Source organism: Microtus pennsylvanicus, chromosome 22, assembly GCF_037038515.1.
Source record: "Microtus pennsylvanicus isolate mMicPen1 chromosome 22, mMicPen1.hap1, whole genome shotgun sequence".
In the NCBI taxonomy this organism is placed as follows: domain Eukaryota; kingdom Metazoa; phylum Chordata; class Mammalia; order Rodentia; family Cricetidae; genus Microtus; species Microtus pennsylvanicus.
Genome location: NC_134600.1, coordinates 14,425,103 through 14,444,315, shown reverse-complemented (window position 1 = coordinate 14,444,315; position 19,213 = coordinate 14,425,103). Strand labels below are relative to the sequence as shown.

The 19,213-nt window shown below is 39.3% G+C and overlaps 1 protein-coding gene across 1 annotated transcript in view; it reads right to left on the bottom strand.

The window, feature by feature from the left end:
• The window catches only part of LOC142839870 (uncharacterized), a 35,856-nt gene extending 20,331 nt beyond the window's left edge, over positions 1 to 15,525 (bottom strand). The window contains exon 1 of the mRNA XM_075956252.1: positions 15,375 to 15,525. Coding sequence (XP_075812367.1) covers positions 15,375 to 15,377 — 3 coding nt within the window. The 5' untranslated portion in view covers positions 15,378 to 15,525. The remainder of the gene's footprint in view (positions 1 to 15,374) is intronic.
• Positions 15,526 to 19,213: the final 3,688 nt, after the last annotated feature.

Here is a 19,213-nt window from a genome sequence, read left to right as displayed (position 1 = left end):
ATGCAGAGCAAGGGTCTTCCCTTTAATGGTGCAAAATCCTTGAAAATCCCTCTTTTTCACCACTGGACTGCCATCTGAAATTACCTAATGCTTTTCTTTCTTTTCATTCCTTTCTATGTGTTTCTTTTTCACTGTAGACCTAATGCAGTCAGCAGTAATAACTATCCAACAGAAATAATATTTTTCTAAGATATCAGTCTATTACTCTTTAATTGTGCCTTAATAACCTTCTTGGCATATGGAAATGTTAAGGAAGATTTGGGGCCAAAGAATCACAAAAATAATCTCTAGGAAAATTTTCATAAAGACTTCTAAGCACCTGTAGTTACTTACCAGACCAATATCACCTAATAAACCCACAAGGAAAGAGGACAGACTTGGGCTGGAGGGACCAGAGCTAGATGATGCTACGAAGCTTATTGACAGCAATCAGAATTTTTATATATTTATCAAGAACTGAAGGCCGGGCGATGGTGGCGCACACCTTTAATCCCAGCACTCGGGAGGCAGAGGTAGGCGGATCTCTGTGAGTTCGAGACCAGCCTGGTCTACAGAGCTAGTTCCAGGACAGGCTCCAAAGCCACAGAGAAACCCTGTCTCGAAAAACCAAAAAAAAAAAAAAAAAAGAACTGAAGTTAATGGCAATTTCTGGGCTCAAGACATTTGTGGTTCCTCAAATGCCATGAAGACTGTAAGCTATACAGGGAATACAAGTTCATTGTCTCAGACCAGTTGCCCTATAAAGCTTCTGAGCTTCCTTGACTACTAAGGGATTATAAGAAGAAACACAAATTAGCCTGAATGCCTCTGTGAGTGAGTCCATCAATCTGTCAGGAACTGGAAGTCACGCTGTGCCCCAGTAGCCATTGACTTAACCTGAAAACCCTGAGACACAGATCTCTCAGGACTGATAGTACAGATCAACTCCTTTTTGCCCATTAAAATCCTATGACCCTGAGCTCCACTGCCTGCCAGCACTGTCAACATTCCAGGCTTTCATGTTCTACAAGAACAGTCAGTTATGCACTGTGTAGAGCTTTCCTTGACTTTTGGATTTTTGCCATCTAAAGTCTCGATATCTACAAAATTCTTCCGAAGTCCATATTTCCAAGTCCATTGCAGCAACAAAATCCCTTTTGAGGTACCATTTTTTGTTGCTACTTTCATCTCTGTTCCTGTAATTAAATTATCTAACCAAAAGAACTCTGGAAATGAACGGGTTTATTGGGTTGTTATGCCTAAGTCAGAGTCCACCACTGTGGGAGTTTAGTATCAAAACTCAAGTTAATCACTGAAGGCAAAACATGCAGAACCATTGTTGCCTAATTTTCTCTTTTGCCTTGTCACTGTCTTGTGCTCAGCTAGCTCTCCTCATCATCCCAGGCCCACTTGCTTAGAGACACTGCCAACTCAGGGGAAGATCTTCCAACATCAATTGTCAATCGACACGGTGTCTTTCAGACACAGATCAGACATTCTGATCTGAGCACACGGTTAATTGTTGTGCCCTCAGATGAACCTTGGCTTTGTCATGTTGACAGCTGAGACTAATAAGCGCACAGACACAATAATATATGAGAAGGTTTTAGAGAACCAAAGACAATGTATTAGTCTAGTCAATGAGCTAAACAGCAAAGACTCAAACATGAAGACAGCAACAACTAGAAAGCACAGACATGTCAGAAAATGGAAAGGGGTAAGCACCTAAGATCAATAAAAGAAAACTAAAACTGTTTATCCCAGAAACTATTATAAATGAACAATTAAGGGTCAAATAGCATAAGCAATATTCTGAATACAAATTGGTGAAAGTCTATAATTTTCAAGAAAATGAATGATGTAATAAGTTTACGGTTCAAAAAAATAAAAAATATAGATGGCACCATTATAAAATACAATAAAAGCACAGATCTTAAACATGAACTACAAGATATTCATCAAAATCAAACTCCAAGAAATCACTGGCATCCTATACAGTCCAGTTCTCTCCTTTACCAATGACAGAAAATGGGTTGGGTGAGAAGGGCTGTTCTAAAAAAGTCAGAAGCTTCACTTGAAGTCTTCTGATGGTTTTACTTTGTAGAAAATAGTTTTGCTTATTAAAACATTTCATTCTCTTATGATAAAAAAATAATGTGTCTCAGGATAACTTAGATAACATTTTGTTACTTACTATTGGTGAATGAATCTAAGTCTGCATCCCAGTGAGGAAATAAAAACTTTTTTTAAATATTTATTTATTTATTTATTATGTATACAATATTCTGTCTGTGTGTATGCCTGAAGGACGGAAGAGGGCACCATACCTCTTTACAGATGGTTGTGAACCACCATGTGGCTGCTGGGAACTGAACTCAAGAACAGATTTTTGAAGAATCAGGGTACATGTAAAAGCAAATTCCTTTGCTCCAACTTTAAGACACAAGCACCTTTGCAAACAAGGTTATTGCTATTTCTTGTGTATGTTTGTGTATGGGAGAGAATGTCTTGCAAATGTATAAGGTGACATACAGAAAAGGAGGTTGTCAGATCTGCTAGATTGGGAATAGTAGAGATTTATTAACCTCCCATCTTGAGTGTAACTATCTGAACTCAGGTTACTCACAAAAAGAATATGTGCTGAGCCACTTGCCAAGACACATGGAATCATATCCAATAAGTCAAGTCTATCTAGTATTGATAAAAACAAGACAAACAAATCATAAAGAAATAAAGAAATAAATGATCTTTAGGGAGATGATGCATCAAAATTAAGTTTTTGTGTCTGGTAAATTTTCATAATTAAATGAATGGAATCCAATGAGTTTGTCCAACAATTTACAACAGGAAAGCTGAATACAAAGCTACATTCACAGTGGAAACACAAACAACACTCAAGGAGCTGGGTGGCGGTGATACACGCCTTTAATCCCAGCACTTTGGAGGCAGAGACAGGCGGATCTCTGTGAGTTCGAGACCAGCCTGGTCTACAGAGCTAGTTCCAGGACAGGCTTCAAAACCACAGAGAAACCCTGTCTCAAAATACCAAAAAAAAAAAAAAAAACACTCAAGGAGATTATGTATTGTTCATACCAACACTTAGGTAGCAAAGACGCAAATATGAAGATAGCAACATCTATAAAACACAGATACACCAGGAAATGGAAAGAGGCAAGCATCTAAGATAAAAAAAATGAATCTCTCCAGGTAAACTGCACCAAAAACCAAAACTTAAGAAACTGATCACAGAAAATACTTTCTGAATAAAATTGGTGAAGGTCTACCATTTTAAAGAAAATGAATAATATACTAAATTACAGTCATACATTACAGAAAAAAACAGGGCATATGACTTCTTTATTTTCCACAAATGCACATCAATCAAGAATGTTTATAGAATTTGTGAAAGAATAAGAGGGTTGGAGAGAAACAAAGAACAGAAGCAGTGAAATATTGTCAAATTTAAATCAAAAGACCAAGGAAAACTTAGGTAAGGAAAAATGTGAACTTGACCAATGTTACCCAGCTGCCTTTGATAATAAGTGAACAGAAATTAAATAATGACAAACTTCACAACTTTCACAAAGGTTTTTCAAAGTGATCCTTAAACTGTTATTTCTGACCCCTAAGTTACTGATGTCTTCCCAAGAAAGAAGCCTCATGATATAGATGCTGTATTTCCAGTGGGGGAGATTTCTTTCAATGGTTCTCCTGCCCATCATGATTTCTTCTGGTTTCTGGGAAAGGCAGCCCCACTGATGACCAATCCCAAAACAAGCATAAAATGATTTAAAATGGATTCCTGCTACATGGGATATGGCAGGAGATGTGGATTGTGTACTATCTAACTGTCTAACACGATGCGCACCTGAGAAGTTGCTGCACATCAGAAATTCCTTTTGTCTTCTGGAACTAAGCTTCACTGTATTGTACATCATTGTGGCTAGCAGCAACATCACGTTAAAAGCCTACAATACATGTATCGCTGTAAAATGTTTAATATCATCATTTTCCTACCAGGTACCAAAATATTAAAACCTTTATAACACAAACCTGAAATTAGAATTAGATGAAAACTTCTGGAATCTAGACATTCAGTTGTTTAATCTCACTTCCCACTGCACAACAAAAGCAGTGCCCATGTGGATACTCTGGAGAGTGATACAACCTGCATCATATTCTTCATTTGCAGGGCTCCAGAGTCTCCCTTCACCCTGTAAATCTCTACAAAAGGAGGCTCAGAGAACAAGGGCCCCTGCCAACATGAACTACATGGACCAACAGGACTACAGTCTGTCTCATGGTCCATTCAAGTCACAGCAGAAATGAGAGTTCAACAGACCTGCTCTGAACACCTTCCACTCAACATGGTATAGCTTTTTGTCTTCCTACAACAGAGGCAGAAGAGAAACATGGAAAGAACCCACAAACCTGCCACTAGTACTCCTGATTGCTAACCCTTCCCAGAATTCCTAATTGGTTAGGGTCAACTAACAGGGCCTCAGGATACTAGCAGCTCCCGTACAGGATGAGTAGAGATTAAATGACTCAGACAGCACAGTTTTTTCAGTTCTGCCCTCCCAGCCCAGCAGACAGTTCCCTAGTTCACTTTGTATTTAGTACACATTATTCCCCTCTCCTAGAGCACATTCTGTTCCTCGTCCAAAGTACAGGGTCCTTTGTGTGCACATTCCATTACACACTCACTTTCCAGTGCAGCCATCCCACTGCATCAGAGATGGGAAATCCTGCAGACAAACACAGGTCACAGTCATAAAATAATAACTACTATTACTGTGTAAGTGTTGTTAAAGAAAAGCAGAACATGAACTAGAAAACAATTGGGGTCATGATAAGGCTTGGAGGGAGGAAAGACAATGTGAATATGATACACATTTAATCTCAAAACTCATTTTGAAAAGTTGAAACAGACATTTTGGCCATGTGTTCCAGAGACTAGGGATTTTTATTACAGCCCATTAAAGATGTTCGAGGCCAGCCTGGTCTACAAAAGCTAGTTCCAGGACAGGCTCCAAAGCTAAAAACCAAAAAAAAAAAAAAAAAGAAAAAGAAAAGAAAAGAAAGATGTCCTATATATTTTCTCTAAAGATGAACATCTTAATCCAGAAAAGTAACAGTTCTGTTCGGAAGGACCAAAACATTTTACCCAGATCTTCTATTTTGGATGAGCTACTATAAATATTGCAATTAGGTTTAAAGAGAAGTCTGTAACTTACCCAGATTCTTGATTGCCCTGGTCTGTGCATGGCAAGCAATGGTCAATCAGGACAATCATACCACATCTACAATGGACTATTGTTGAAGGCCGTGTAGGTCCAACATAGATTCCCTAACTAGACTGGAATGGAGTCGCGAGTCTGCAGAGTTCGTGACCACCTCAGACCAGGCTTATGGCTCTTGTGCCATACAGAAATATGGGCCTACAGACTGCCTGATTCCACATAGGTAATCTCAACTACTGTTGAAGGAGGAAAGCTCTCGCCATCCATCCATCCTTTCCCTTTCTGCACTGTGTCGCCACAGCTTCAAAGTTGGTCAATGAGTTCAATCCTTGCACAGGTCCCTCTTCTTCTTAGTCCCCAATAAAATCCAGAAAGATCAGCAGACACTCATTAACTGTTCTATTTTCCTTTCTCATTGCTAGCCAAGGCCAAACCTGGAAGAAGTTGCAGGTTTGTTTTCCCAGCACCAGGCATCAGAGGCAAGATTAGGTGTTCAAAATGATTCTCAATTATATAGCATGGGGAAGCCTAAACTATAGGAGACATTGTTCTACACAGAAATTAACAGTCAACAACATGTGAGAGAAATGAAATGCAATTACTAATGACTTAGGAACATTGGAGAACAGAAACAAATAGAGATAAGAGCAGGAATACACTGAAATTAAATATTTGAAAATGATTCCAATAAGTGATTTCGAAAGTGATAAAAAAATATTACACTTTTAAGATTAAATAAAAACTTTGCCATATTGACTGTGAAAAAGAGTAGGCCCTTCCCTAAGAGAGAGGACATCATTAATAAGAGATAGATTGATGTTGCTCCTATGCATATGATGACCGCTGAGATATATAATCTGACAAGTAGAGTTACAATCAATGGCCTGTTTCCCAAAATTCTTAACTGACATAACTGTGCCAAGTAAGATCATTCATATCTTCATAGGATTGTTTCCTAATTGCAAATTCAATGTTCATTGGCTCACGATAACCTTCCCAAAGTGTTCACCTCTCACCATCTGCTCTGTATACATTAACATGATATTAATTAAAATAAACCATACTGGGAAATAACAAAGTCACTCCCCCTACCACAGTCCAGTCCTTTTTCATAATGGTGGCACCAACACCTGATTGCCTATGCTGTGTCCTCTGCAGTGTACACAATAATCCATTCCTCCTATTGTGGTCTGAAGACAGAAGGAATGCTCCATATACAAATCATTTTCCTGTGACTCCATGGCATAGTCAACTACATGACTCAAATGGATAATTTTAAAACTGTGAGGTGGTACAGTCTTTTTATTTAAGAATTTTGAAAGTGTAATATAGAGAACAGCAAGGTCCTTGCCCTGGACAGCAACAGACCAAGGCCACCTAAGTCAATATAATAGTCTCAGAAACAATTTTTCTAACAAGATGGAAATGCAGCTGTTCTAGAACTGATATGCCTTTCTATTGAGAAACCACTTCACTCACTTAGTAAATTAATAAAGAAAAATCTGTTTAATGATGGCATGTATCCATCTCTGGCTAATGCTCAAAGAGGAGCAAACTAAGAGAGATTTTGAGTTCCACATATACTATTATCCTTGAGTTTCCTTTAGGTTCAGGCTTGAGGTTACACCTTGAACAACTGAAATAAAAACAGACAACTTGCCAGGCTAGACATTTAGGCAGACAGGAGAGTTACACGCCAAAGTTATTCTCAGAATAATTTCTTAAGTACAAGGGTGACCTGAAACAGCAGGGCATTCTTCACTGACAGGGTTCTGAGGTGAAGGTCACAGGGGATGAGAAAGACAGGACAAGTAAAATGTAAAAAGGATAGAAGCTAGGTTAAGGTGGTCTTGGAGAAGATATGGCCTATGCTTTGTAAGCTTCTTAAGAAAAGTAGTATCTTGCCAGGCAATGGTGGCACAGGCCTTTAATCCCAAGACTCAAGAGGCAGAACCAAGTAATCTCTGTGACTTTAAAGCAAGCCTGGTCTACAGAGATTGTTCTAGAATAGTAAAGACAGTCTAGGATAGTCAGGTCAGTCCTACAGAGAAACTCTGTCCTAAAAAACAAAAACAAAATAAAAAAGAGAGAAGAAGAAAAGCATCCTGTATCTCGTATACTTCCAGGGAGTAAATGGAAAGAAATGGAAGAATTTTATGAAGTCAGTAGAAACTATTACACAATGGGAAAAATTTAGGAGGAGGCTAGTCAAACAATTCTACACAATGGGAACACAGGGCATCTCAAGAACTTTCCTACGTGCAGAGTTGGCTTTGGGACTGAAAATCATAGCTCCATATGCTAGGAAGAGTTGGTTTCTAAGAACCCAAAGAAACTTCTCCACAAAAGGCTTATTGCCAGATCATTACCAGCGCTTCCAAACATATTCCTGGTTTTAGATAAGGAGCTCTGTTTTATTATCAATACATCGGGCCCTAAGGGAAGGCTTCCAAGAATGTTCTTTCTCCCTGCCTGAGGTCCTAAATGAAAGCCTTGATTGACCAGGTCAGTCCTTACCAAAACAGTATTTTGCTTTTCAAATATTTGTCACCTGATGTCATTTTGCCCATCTGGCAGAACTATGCTTTTCTTACAAAGAAAGGGGAACTTTAAGGCACCCCAGGCCTTAAGGTTGGTTGTGACCCTCTAATGCCTCCTTGAACAGCTTGTTAGAGGCCTGTTTTTTGACATGGGGAAGGGCCAAGAAGTTTAAATGGCTTCTTTAAAATGGTTTGAAGTCAAATATCTGAACAATCCTGTTGAAAAACGTGTACACGAGCATTCCATCTCTAACAGCCCTGGGTAACACATCCTTAGGTTTTGAATGTTTTACATGCAGTCCTCACTTAGCTGCGTTTGTTAGCCTATGTATTAAGCATTGGCAGTGGAGTGCTACAAACACATGAGAAGCCGTGGATGACCTCCACAAATTTGAAATTAATGATGACTATATGCAAAGGTTAAATGAAAACTACTGAATGTCAGGAAGATACTGGAAAACTAGGCATCTCCAAGTTGGCCAACTGGTTTCCATGAATGTATCATGCCTGCAGAAATTGACTAGAAAGACGTTTGTACACACAGCTCCCTGCTCCCAACTCTCTTAGCAAATTAAGCCCACAGAGCAGAGTTATTCAGAGGCCTGCCCACAGGTCCATGAATTAGCAAGGACTGCATGGAACTTCACAACACAGGAAAACTGGCGGCAGGTTCCCACCCAGATCCGGGGAGAATGCACCTTAGAGTCTCCCTCACCTCACCCTCTGCTCCTCCCCATCTGGAGACAGAATTCCCTCGCTCACCATGTTGTGGTTCCCCAGCTCACCATAGCTCTTGGTTCATCATCTCCCTGCAGCAGCAAAGGCACAACAGCACAGAAAATGGCTGTCGCCAGCTCCTCTAGAAAACCTAACATGGAGGCGGGTTGCAGGAAGAGCACTGGCACCACTTCTGACTGGCAGGTCAACTGGGGGGCCTGATTGGCTAGTGATAATTGAGTGGGATGAACCTTCCCAAAGGGCTAGAGTTTGCTTAAAGAGACAGCACAGTGGTTCCTGGCCATTCCTTTCTGCTCCCATCAAAAGTCTTTTCTAGATCTGCAAAAATAGGCATTTCAATAACACTCGCCCGAGCCTCCAATAGCAGACACTGCCACAATCCTGCACGCCATAGGAATCTTGCCTTTTTCCTGCAGGGCACAACGTGGCTAGCTAGCTTGTACAGGGAACTGTGCTAGGTGGGTGCAGTGATTTCCTGTCCTACAGGTAGAAGGCAGCCCAGAATATTAACAACTAAAGAGAATTTTTACATTACAAAAGGAAATGTTTGTTGTGTGATTTCATGCTGAGGTCAGAAATCCCTGGTTGTCACAGGGATTTCAGACAAACATGAGAAAAAAGCAGGAACCAGATCTTAAGATCTTTCCCCCATCAGAAGTCTGGGTGATAGCTCCATGGCTTTACAGGTTTTATCCTGAAATTCAGAGCAAATTCCAGGCAAATGAAAGTTATTAAAGAGAGTAGTGTTCATGAAAATTTGAATACATAGAGAATAATGGATTCAGGAAGAATGTCCTTATGAACACGGCTGTTAGCCAGCACATCTCTCTCCATGGGCTGGGGAATAAAACATACAGCTGCATTACTACATGAACAGGACAGGTAGAATGAACTCACCATTTTAGTAGAAATTGGGCTTATGACAAAGTCTCAAAACCTGAGGTACAGGTCATCTTAAAATAGCTGTCTACCAATGAAAAATACCAGGAACTAGTAATCACTCATTATTTACATCTCTTAATATCAGTAGACTCGATTAACCTATAAAATGGCACAGACTAAGAAAATGGATACAAAAGCAGGACCCATCCTTTTGCTTAATAAAAAAACACACCTAAACCTCAAAGACAAACATTGCCAAAGAGTAAAGTGTTGGAAAAAGATTTTCCAATCAAATGGACCTAAGCAGCACACATGTATAGGTATCCTAATAGCGAACAAAATAGACTTCAAAATAAAGACAATCAGAATAGATGAAGAAGGACACTTCATACCCATAACAGGAATAATCCATCAAGATGAAGTCTCAATCCTGAACATCTATGCCCCAAATAGAAGAACACCCACACATGTAAAAGAAGCATCACTAAAGCTTAAATTGCTTTACAAGAATAGTAGACTCTCCGGTGGACAGGTCATCCAGATAGAAACTAAACAGAGAAAAGAGACAACTAAGAGATGTCTTGACATAAATGGACTCAACAGACATCTACAGAACATTCCACCCAAACACAATATACCTTCTTCTCAGTACCTCACCGAACCCTTCTAACATTGACCAAAAACATGTTAACAAAGCAAACCTTGACACAGAAAAAATGGAATAACCCCCTGTGTCTTATCAGATCACCATGTTTTAAAGTTAGGATTTAACAACACTAATCACAGAAAGCCTAAAAACTCATGGAAATTGAACAGTGCTCTATTAAAACACCCTTAGGTCAATGAAGAAATAAAGAAATTAAAGGCTTTGTAGAATTCAACAAAAATGATGGGACAGAATACCCAAATCTATGGACACTATGAAAGCAGTGCTAAGATGAAAGGTCATAGCGCTAAGTGCCTACATAAAGAAAATGGAGAAAACTCACACCAGTTAATTACCAGCACAATTGAAATCTCTAGAACAAAAAGAAGCAGACTCACCCAGGAGGAGTAGAAGATAGGAAATAATCAAATTGAGGGCTGAAGTCAATAAAATACCAAAATTAAATCAAGACCAGATGAACAATTCAAATATAACCTGTAAGGAAAGAGAAGAAGTCATCAAAAGCCTTCCAACCAAAAAAAGCCCATGGAAAGACAGTTTCAGTTCAAAATTCTGTCAGAACCAAGAAGTAATAACTACACTCCTCAAAGGGTTCCACATAATAGAAACAGAAATAAGATTGCCAAACCTTTTTATGAAGCTACAGTTACCCTTCTACCAAACCACACAAAAATTCAAACAAGGAGAATTCCAGACCCATCTCACTGATGAACATACATGCAAAAATACTCAATAAAATACTAGCAAATCAAATCCAAAAACACATAAAAAAATCATCTACCATGATGAAGTCAGCTTCATCTCAGAGATGTAAGGATGGTTTAAAATACAAAAATCTATTCAGGATCCTGCCCTCTTTAAGTTCCTACCATGACATCCTTTAATAGTGAACAACAATATGGCAGTATAAGCCAAATTATCCCTTTTCTCCCAATCTTGCCTTTTGGTCATCGTGCTTAATCACAACAGAAACCCTAAGTAAGACACCACATTCGGTTGATATGTATGAGAGACCTGCTCTTCTCTAAAGTTAAACAAAGAAGAGAGATTTGGGGGAAGGTTGGGACAGAGAGCAATGGTGGGAGGAAACACTGCAATCAAGATGAAAGAAGAATAAATAAAAGACAAATGAAAGAGAGGAATGAGGAAAACTGAGGGAAGATTGGGTCAAGGAAAGATGAAAATTTAGCAGGGCAAATGACAAATCTTGTGGCTCTATCTCAGGTATATGGGCTTTATTTCCAAAGGGCTTAGAAAGTTCTGTACCTGCTGAAGCATTAGTCTAATTGACATTTAACAATAAGAAATCAGGAGTCAGAGAGCAGGGTAAGAAAATGAAAGATCAGAGAAGCAGTTAACCAACAAATTGTGACTACCACCTCTTCAGTTTCTTCATGTTAGTAAAGTGCTAATATTCTCTTAGGCCTACCTTAGGAATCCTGACTCCTATCTGTCCAGAGTCCTCCAAACCTCTATGGTAATTTTTGGTCAGGTAGTGATTAGCTCTGCTGTAATGCTAAGCAAGCTTTATTATCAGAATATAATCAAAATATCACGCATTTCCCCATTTGTCTAATTAAAAAGTGAAGGTTTTAACTAACACAGTAAAGCCATATACACTAAATACATTAACTATATATAATATATACAAGGAAGAATTATACTAACAATGTCCAATCCATTTGCATTTGGTAAATGTAGAGAAAATGTTTTATCATCTATCCTATCTTAGTAAGTCCAAGGTGTTGTACCTAAATAACTTTTTATCCTAGCTGGTATCACTAAACTTAAATAATCTTTTTATGTCTCTTAGCCTTGTATACTTTATACATTTTTTAGTTCATTTTTTTTAATTTGTTAACATGCATAATTACAATTATAGAGTCTGTAGCTCCATCAGAGAACTCAGAAGGATATAATATTACCTGAGTAAACAGGAAGTATGAAGCAAACAACATTTAAAATAAAAAACAACACCACCTGTCTAAAATGAATTTTTGTCAGGCTGTAGTGGTGAATGCTGTTAATCCCAGCACTTTCATAGCAGAGGCAGATATATCTCACTAAGTTAGAGGCCAGCCTGTCCTGCAAAGTAAGTTCCAGAAAAGCCAGAGCAACACAGAGAAATCTGTCTTTTAAAAAAAAAGGGGGGGGAATGTCTTTTTGTTTCACCTTGAAAACACACCTAACATAATTATAATAAGTGAAAGACTGTTAGGCCAATTTATTCTTTTAAAGGGGGATATTTTATTTGGATGATGTGTTATTTTTTAGATACCTCGGTTGTCTAGTGGTTTTTAGATTCCTTAGTTCAATGTTTTCATACTTTTGTAAAGACAAAACAAAACTCTGCCATAACCCTAACTTTATAAAGATTTATTGTTGCAAATTTTATTTAATCAAAAGGAAAACATCTGTTAATCTTACGAATTAGTTAAGATTGAATGGTAATGCTCTCTGATGAACTATTGTCTCTTTCACTCAAGAGATCTTTTTGTTTGAAGTTAATCTTTAAGAATTGAAACGGTCTCTATAACGTTATTTCCCAATTTAATACATATCTTGGTTTTTATTCCAAATGCAATGTATCTTTAAAGCTTACAGGTTGGTTTAATTTAGCAGGGCTTTTTATTATCTAATGTCTCCCCACAGCTGTTGTTTCCTTTTTACTAGCATTTAAAACTGTAAAAGTTAATAATCTATTCTGTAACCTACCTTTATGGCCTTAATTCCTCCTTTGTGCTAACTGAGCATATATTTTAAGATACCTGATAAACTGTTAATCTAATTAATTTTTTTCAATACAAAACAATATCAAAACCTAAAAAAATGATTTAAAATCTGCTTCCTGCTACATGGCATAGAGCAGAATATGTGGATTGTGCCCTATCTACCTGGCTACCACACTGCACACCTGAGAAATCTCTGCACATCAGAAACTCATTTTGTCCCCTGGAACTAAGCTTCACTGGATCACACCATTGCAGCTAGTGGTAACACCATGTTAAAAGCACTCTACTCTACTATTGTTCTACCAGGTCCTAAACAATTTGTAATCTTTAAAACACAAACTGAAATTGGAATGTAATATTCAGAACTTCTAGAAACTAAACCTTCAGTTTTCTAATCTCTCTTCCCACTGCACAACAAAAGCAGTGCCCATGTGTGTACTCTGGACAGAGACACAACCAGCATCATTTTTTTCGATTCCAGGGCTGCAGTATTTCTATACACAAAGAGGCTCAGAGAAAAAGGGTCACTGCCAACATGAACCACATGGACCAACATAACTGCAGCCTAGCTCATGGTACTTCCAAGTCCCAGCAGAAATGGCATTTCAACAGACCTGCTCTGAACACCCCCCACTCATTATGGGATAGCTTATGGTCTTCCTTACCACCCCCTACAACGGAAGGGAATCATGAAAAGAACTGACAAACTGTTTGCCACTAGTACTCTTGATGTCTAACCCTTCCCAGAATCCCTCACTGGCTAAGGCCACTCAGCTGGGCCTCTCAATATTAGCAGCTCCTCTACAGGAGGATCAGAGATCAAATGACTCAGAAAGCACAATCCTTCCAGTTCTGCCCTCCCAGCCCAGCAGACAGGGCCCCAGTTTAGACAGTTTGTATTTAGTTCACATTTTCCCACTCTCCTAGAGCACATCCTCTTCCTCATCTAAAGCACAGGGTCCTTTGTGTGCACATTCCATTACATACCCACTTTCCAGTTCAGCATCACATTGGCTCAGAGATGGAAAATCCTGCAGACAAACAGGTCACATTCATAACGTAACTACAGTAACTGTGTAAATGTGGTTACTTTGTAACTGTTGTTAAAAAAAAACAGACCAGGAATTAGAAAACAATCCAGGGATCTTAGGGCTTGGAGGCAGCAAGGAGAATGTAAATATAATGTAGTTGTCATCTCAAAAACTATTTTTTATATTTATTTATTTAGTATACAGTATTCTGTCTGCTTGTGTGCCTGCAGGCCAGAAGAGGGCACCAGACCTCATTACAGATGGTTGTGAGCCACCATGTGGTCACTGGGAATTGAACTCAGGACCTTTGGAAGAGCAGGCAATGCTCTTAACCACTGAGCCATCTCTCCAGCCCTCAAAAACTATTTTGAAATCTTGGGACAGACTTTATGATCATATGCCGCAGAGACTAGGGATTTGTATTAGAGCACAGTAAAAATTTTTTATGTATTTTCTCTAAAGATCAATGTCTTAATTGAGAAAAGTCCTGTTAAGTAGGGCCACAACATTTTGCCCAGATCTATTGTAGATGAACTACTGTAAATATAGCAATTAGGTTTAAAGATAAGGTCAGTCCCTTTCCCAGTTTCCTTTTGGCGCTGGTCTGTGGACTGCAAACAATGGTCAATCAGGACATTCATAGAGCATCTACAGTTGACTACCTGAATCCACATAGCTAATCTCAACCACTTATGAAGGGGAAAAGTTTTCACCCTCAGTCCAGCCTCTCCTTTTCGGCACTGTGTCTCCACCAGCTTCAATAAACTCTTCCTCCTACTGTAGTCTGAGGACAGAAGGAATGCTCCACATGCAAACCCTTTCCCTGCAACTGCAATGCAGAGTCAACTACATGACTCACATGCATAATTTTAAAACTGTGAGGTGGCACAATCATTTTTAAAGGAGTTTTGAAAGTCTAGTGTACAGGACAGCAAGGTCATTGCCCTGGACAGCAGCAGACCAAGGCCACCTGCATCAACATAAGAGAACTTGTTTCAGAAACTATTTTTCTAACAGGATGGAAATGCAGCTGTTCTTGAATAAAACACATTTATCTTCTGGGTTATTAAGAGGCAGTCCTCCCTCAGCTAATTCTACTTTGTGAGACTGAACTATTTCCAAGGCAATGGCGAATCCTTTATATCAGCAATTCTCTTCTACGTTGCAGCTAAAAAGTGCTGCGCTACCCAACCGGTGAGATGCCTTGATACGATCCACATAGTTAAACTTAAATGGAGATTGTATGTAAGTTAAATGCAAAGTGCTCAATATCGAGAAGATGCTGAAGAACCTAGGCTTCACTGACTTTGGCATATTGAAGTTGACAAGATGTTTGTACACACAGCACCCTGCTCCCAATTCTCTAAGCGGATTAAACCCAAAGCGCAAAGTTATTCAGAGGTCTGTCCCTAGGTCTAGGAATTAACAGGACCACGTGGGACTTCACAGCACAGGGAATCTGGCGGCAGGTTCCCATGCGGATCCTGGGAGGACGCACCATGCTGTCTCCCGCACCTCACCCTCGGCTCCTCCCCATCTGGAGACAGCATTGCCCTGCTCACCATGCTGTGGTTTCTCAGCTCGCCAAAGCTCTCAGTTTATCAACTCCCTGCAGCAGCAACTTCACCGGAACACAGCAACTTCACCGGAACACAGAAACTTCACCGGAACACAGAAAACAAATGGCGCCAGCTCCTCTGCGAAAACGAGACTGAAAGCGGTGCCCGGAAGAGCTCTGCATAACACCTGACTGGCAGGTCACCTGGAGGGCCTGATTGGCTAGTGAGGGAGGCCTGAGTGACAAGAACACCTCCCACAGGACTGAAGTGCGCTTAAAGAGACAGCACAGAGATTTTGGGCCTCTCCAGCCACCTTGATTGGCCGAGATATGCATTTCAATAGCACTTGCCCCTGGCTATAAAAGCCGAAAACAGCGTCATCTCGCACTCCACAGGAACTTTCCCTTTTACCTCCAGAATATGACCTGGCCACTTAGCTTGTACAGTGCACTGTGCTTTGCTAGGTGGGTGTAGGGATTTCTTGTCCCACAGGGGAAAGATACCCAGAATATTAACAGCTAAAGAGAGTTTTAAGGTCACAAAAGGAGATGTTTGTTCTGTGGCTTCATGCTGAGGTCAGATGAACTGAAGATACTTTTTACTTGGTTTTCACAGGGATTCACACAACAGAAAAGAGAAAAGGAGGAACCAGATCTCAAACAAGATGACTGGTCTTTCCCCCATCAGAAGGCTGGATGATGGCTCCATTGCTTTATGGGTTTTATTACTGAAATTTGAAGCAACTCCAGGAAAATGAATAATAATAAAAAGAGTAGTGTTCATGGAAATGTGAATATGTAGAGAATAATGGCGCTAGAAGGAACTGCAGTATTCAAGATTCTCCACGTGAGCAGGACAGGTAGAATGAATCTCAACATGTATGTAAAAAGTGGGCTTAGTAGAATGTCTCACAAGCTGTGTTTCAGGTTGTCTAAAAATAGCTACTTATAAATGACAATTAAAGAATTCCGTAGATTGCTTCTCAGCCTTTTCCCAAAGATCAAGTGAAGAATCCAGTAGTTGTTCAGCCCATGAGGCTTGATGTCTCAACTGATTTTAAATATTCACCAAAATTTCAAAGTAGTCTCTAGTACTAGTAAAGGAATGAGCTTGGTAGCCAGAGCAAGTTGATAAAAAAGAGACTTTTCTACTTCAATATACTTTATATGCAATTGCTGCTACCAGAAGGTGAGAAGGTTAAAATTAGATCATAATCTTGTTTGATTCAGATTTTCTTGCTTTTGTGATTTCAAGACAGGATTTTTCTGTGTAGGTGTGGAACCCATTCTGTAGGCCAGACTGGTCTCAAACTCAGAAAATCCCAGTGCCTCTTGTTGTGCCCAGATTATGACCACCAGAGAGAGACCACCAGATAGGTCCAGTCTATAATAAGCAAGTTTTAATAAGCATAATGCAAGCATGTTTGGAACTCATCTCTATCCCCCTTACAGCAAGGTAGAGAGGAGTTGAATCTCCTCTGTGGGGTAAGCTTTTAAAGCCTTTACTACAAAGAGAATCTTTGATGTTGCCTTGGCATGGGAACAAGGACTTTTGCTCCCTCCCATTCTGTAAAGTCAGCTTTCTCCTTGTTCTTAGAGCAAGGCCACTGTCATTGAGTTAGGCCATCTTTAACAGCCTGTACCAGGTGGCTGGCTGGGCTGACCTAGGTGACCTTCTGCTTGGAATCTTGCAGGTGGGAGAGGGGAATTCCACTATCTTCCTGAGAAAACATCCTGCTAGGAAATTTCTTCTCTTCCCTTTGATAATAAGGGGTGAGGGTCCCACACCTCTTGCTCCTGTGTCATGGTGTTAAAGGTGTGCATGGCCACCAAGCAGCTAAAGGTGGGTCCTATTATTTCAAACTATCCAGATTAGTGGAGGATTTTCCAATTCCAAAACCTTCAAGTAAAATCTCTCTCAGGTATAATTAATTCTTTGTGTATTGATTAATTCCAGAGGTAGTCAGTTTGACTACCAAAAATAGCCATTTCTACAGCCAAGACAAAAGAAATGAAAAAAATTATTCTTGCTGGAGGCACAAAGTGCAAGGGAGTTATTTTCAAAACAGTGTTTTTCCTCAACAAAGTAAGAATGGGGATTTTTCTTAGGATGTCTGAACACACTCGTGATATGTTCTCCCTTTTCTTAAGCATGCTAAATTAACAAATCCACTAGTGAACATGATTCCAATGTAAAAACTGATATTTAGGGAATTCGTACCATGAAGTCTTGTAGGAAGACATCTAAATTAGACAAATGATGGAAAAAAATGTCTCTGGCATGTTCATATTTTACCATAAGGTCTTAGTTGAAAATCAAGTAGATGACATTGTGAAAAGTTGATTGTCAATCTTGATGATCAATCTAAAAGATAACTGTACCAACACCATATATCTCACAGACACAAAAGATAGATAACACAAAACCAGAAAACTCCAAGGAAAAGTCACCTAAAAGCCCTCTATACAGTGCTCCTGGATGAACGGTTATGATGATCTCTGTTACTCTCACAGCAAAGCTGGTTTTGCTCTGAGCAGGGTGGCAAGACAGAAGGCCACAGCTGCTTCCATGCAAGGTAAGAAGGAGTCCATTTTAACTAGACCTGGCTTGCTGTCTGTCTCAGGGTCAGGACATCACTGTAGAGAATTTCATTTTTTCTTTTTTCTAACCTTAAAAAAATCTTTAGTTATATAGTGTTTTGCTTGCATGTGCCTATGCACAGCACCTACAGAGGGCAGAAGAAGGGAGGAGATACCTGGGACGTGAATCAGAACAAATGGTGAGCTAGCATGTAGGTTCCAGGAATGGAATCAGGGTCCTCTGTGAAAACACCCAGGGATGAGCCATCTATCTAGCCCCTCTTTTTAATTTAAAATTAATCTTTAAAAATTGTTAATCAAAAGACAATATATCATTTTTTATCTCTTCCATCTCTGCCACAATTCCCTTCCAACTTCATCCTTGTTAAGTGTGGGTAAATATGTATGCTGAAATAGATAAATATGTCATGCCCAAATCTGCAGTCTCCAAAAAGCCAACAAGGAGATCAAGTCCTATACATAAAAGCAAAGAGCCTTTATGTTATGCAAGTTTGCAAACTCGGTCTCTCTGCATGTCCTGTGTATTGGAATAACTGGAGAGCCCTAAGCTGAGTTAGAGTTTGGTTTTTATAGTAGTCAAGGTGGGGGTGAGTGGTTTCTAAGGTTCAGGACCCCTGATTGGTTGACATTTGCCTAGGGGTGTCTGGGTGAGTGTGTGCTGGCACATAATCCTATCTAAAATGGTTGGAATGTTAGGCATATCCTTTGGATTGTCTATTTTTGGGTGGTGCTTGGGTAATCTCAGTTTATATTGATACAAATTTACAGTTGTTTTGTTAGAAAATTATATATATATATATATATATTTGTTTCTAATCTCAATCAAAGTATTGTACCTATATACCTTATTTAACAATTCAATGCAAATTTGTAGGCCTTGAAAGTTATTATATCAACTAATTAGAATATCATGAAATATAAATTAGTAGTCATCAATTATAATCCATCTTGTAATTATATTAGGTATATTTTCAAGGTCAAGCTGAGATATATTTTAGATAGTCTATGACAATTGGGCATGACTTGCCATGGGTATGTTTTTCTCTGTAAATGTGACCAAAAAAAGGGAGTAGAAGTTTATGTTCTGTCTTTGTTAGTCAGAGCTGGTACAATCATGGCTGTTGGTCATCATAGCTCTTGGGAACATTACAGAACAGGAGCATCTAGAACAGTGGCATCTACCTAGTTCTCTATTTCTGAGTTTATTTTTCCTTTGATCCCTGAATAAATTGTTAAGAACAC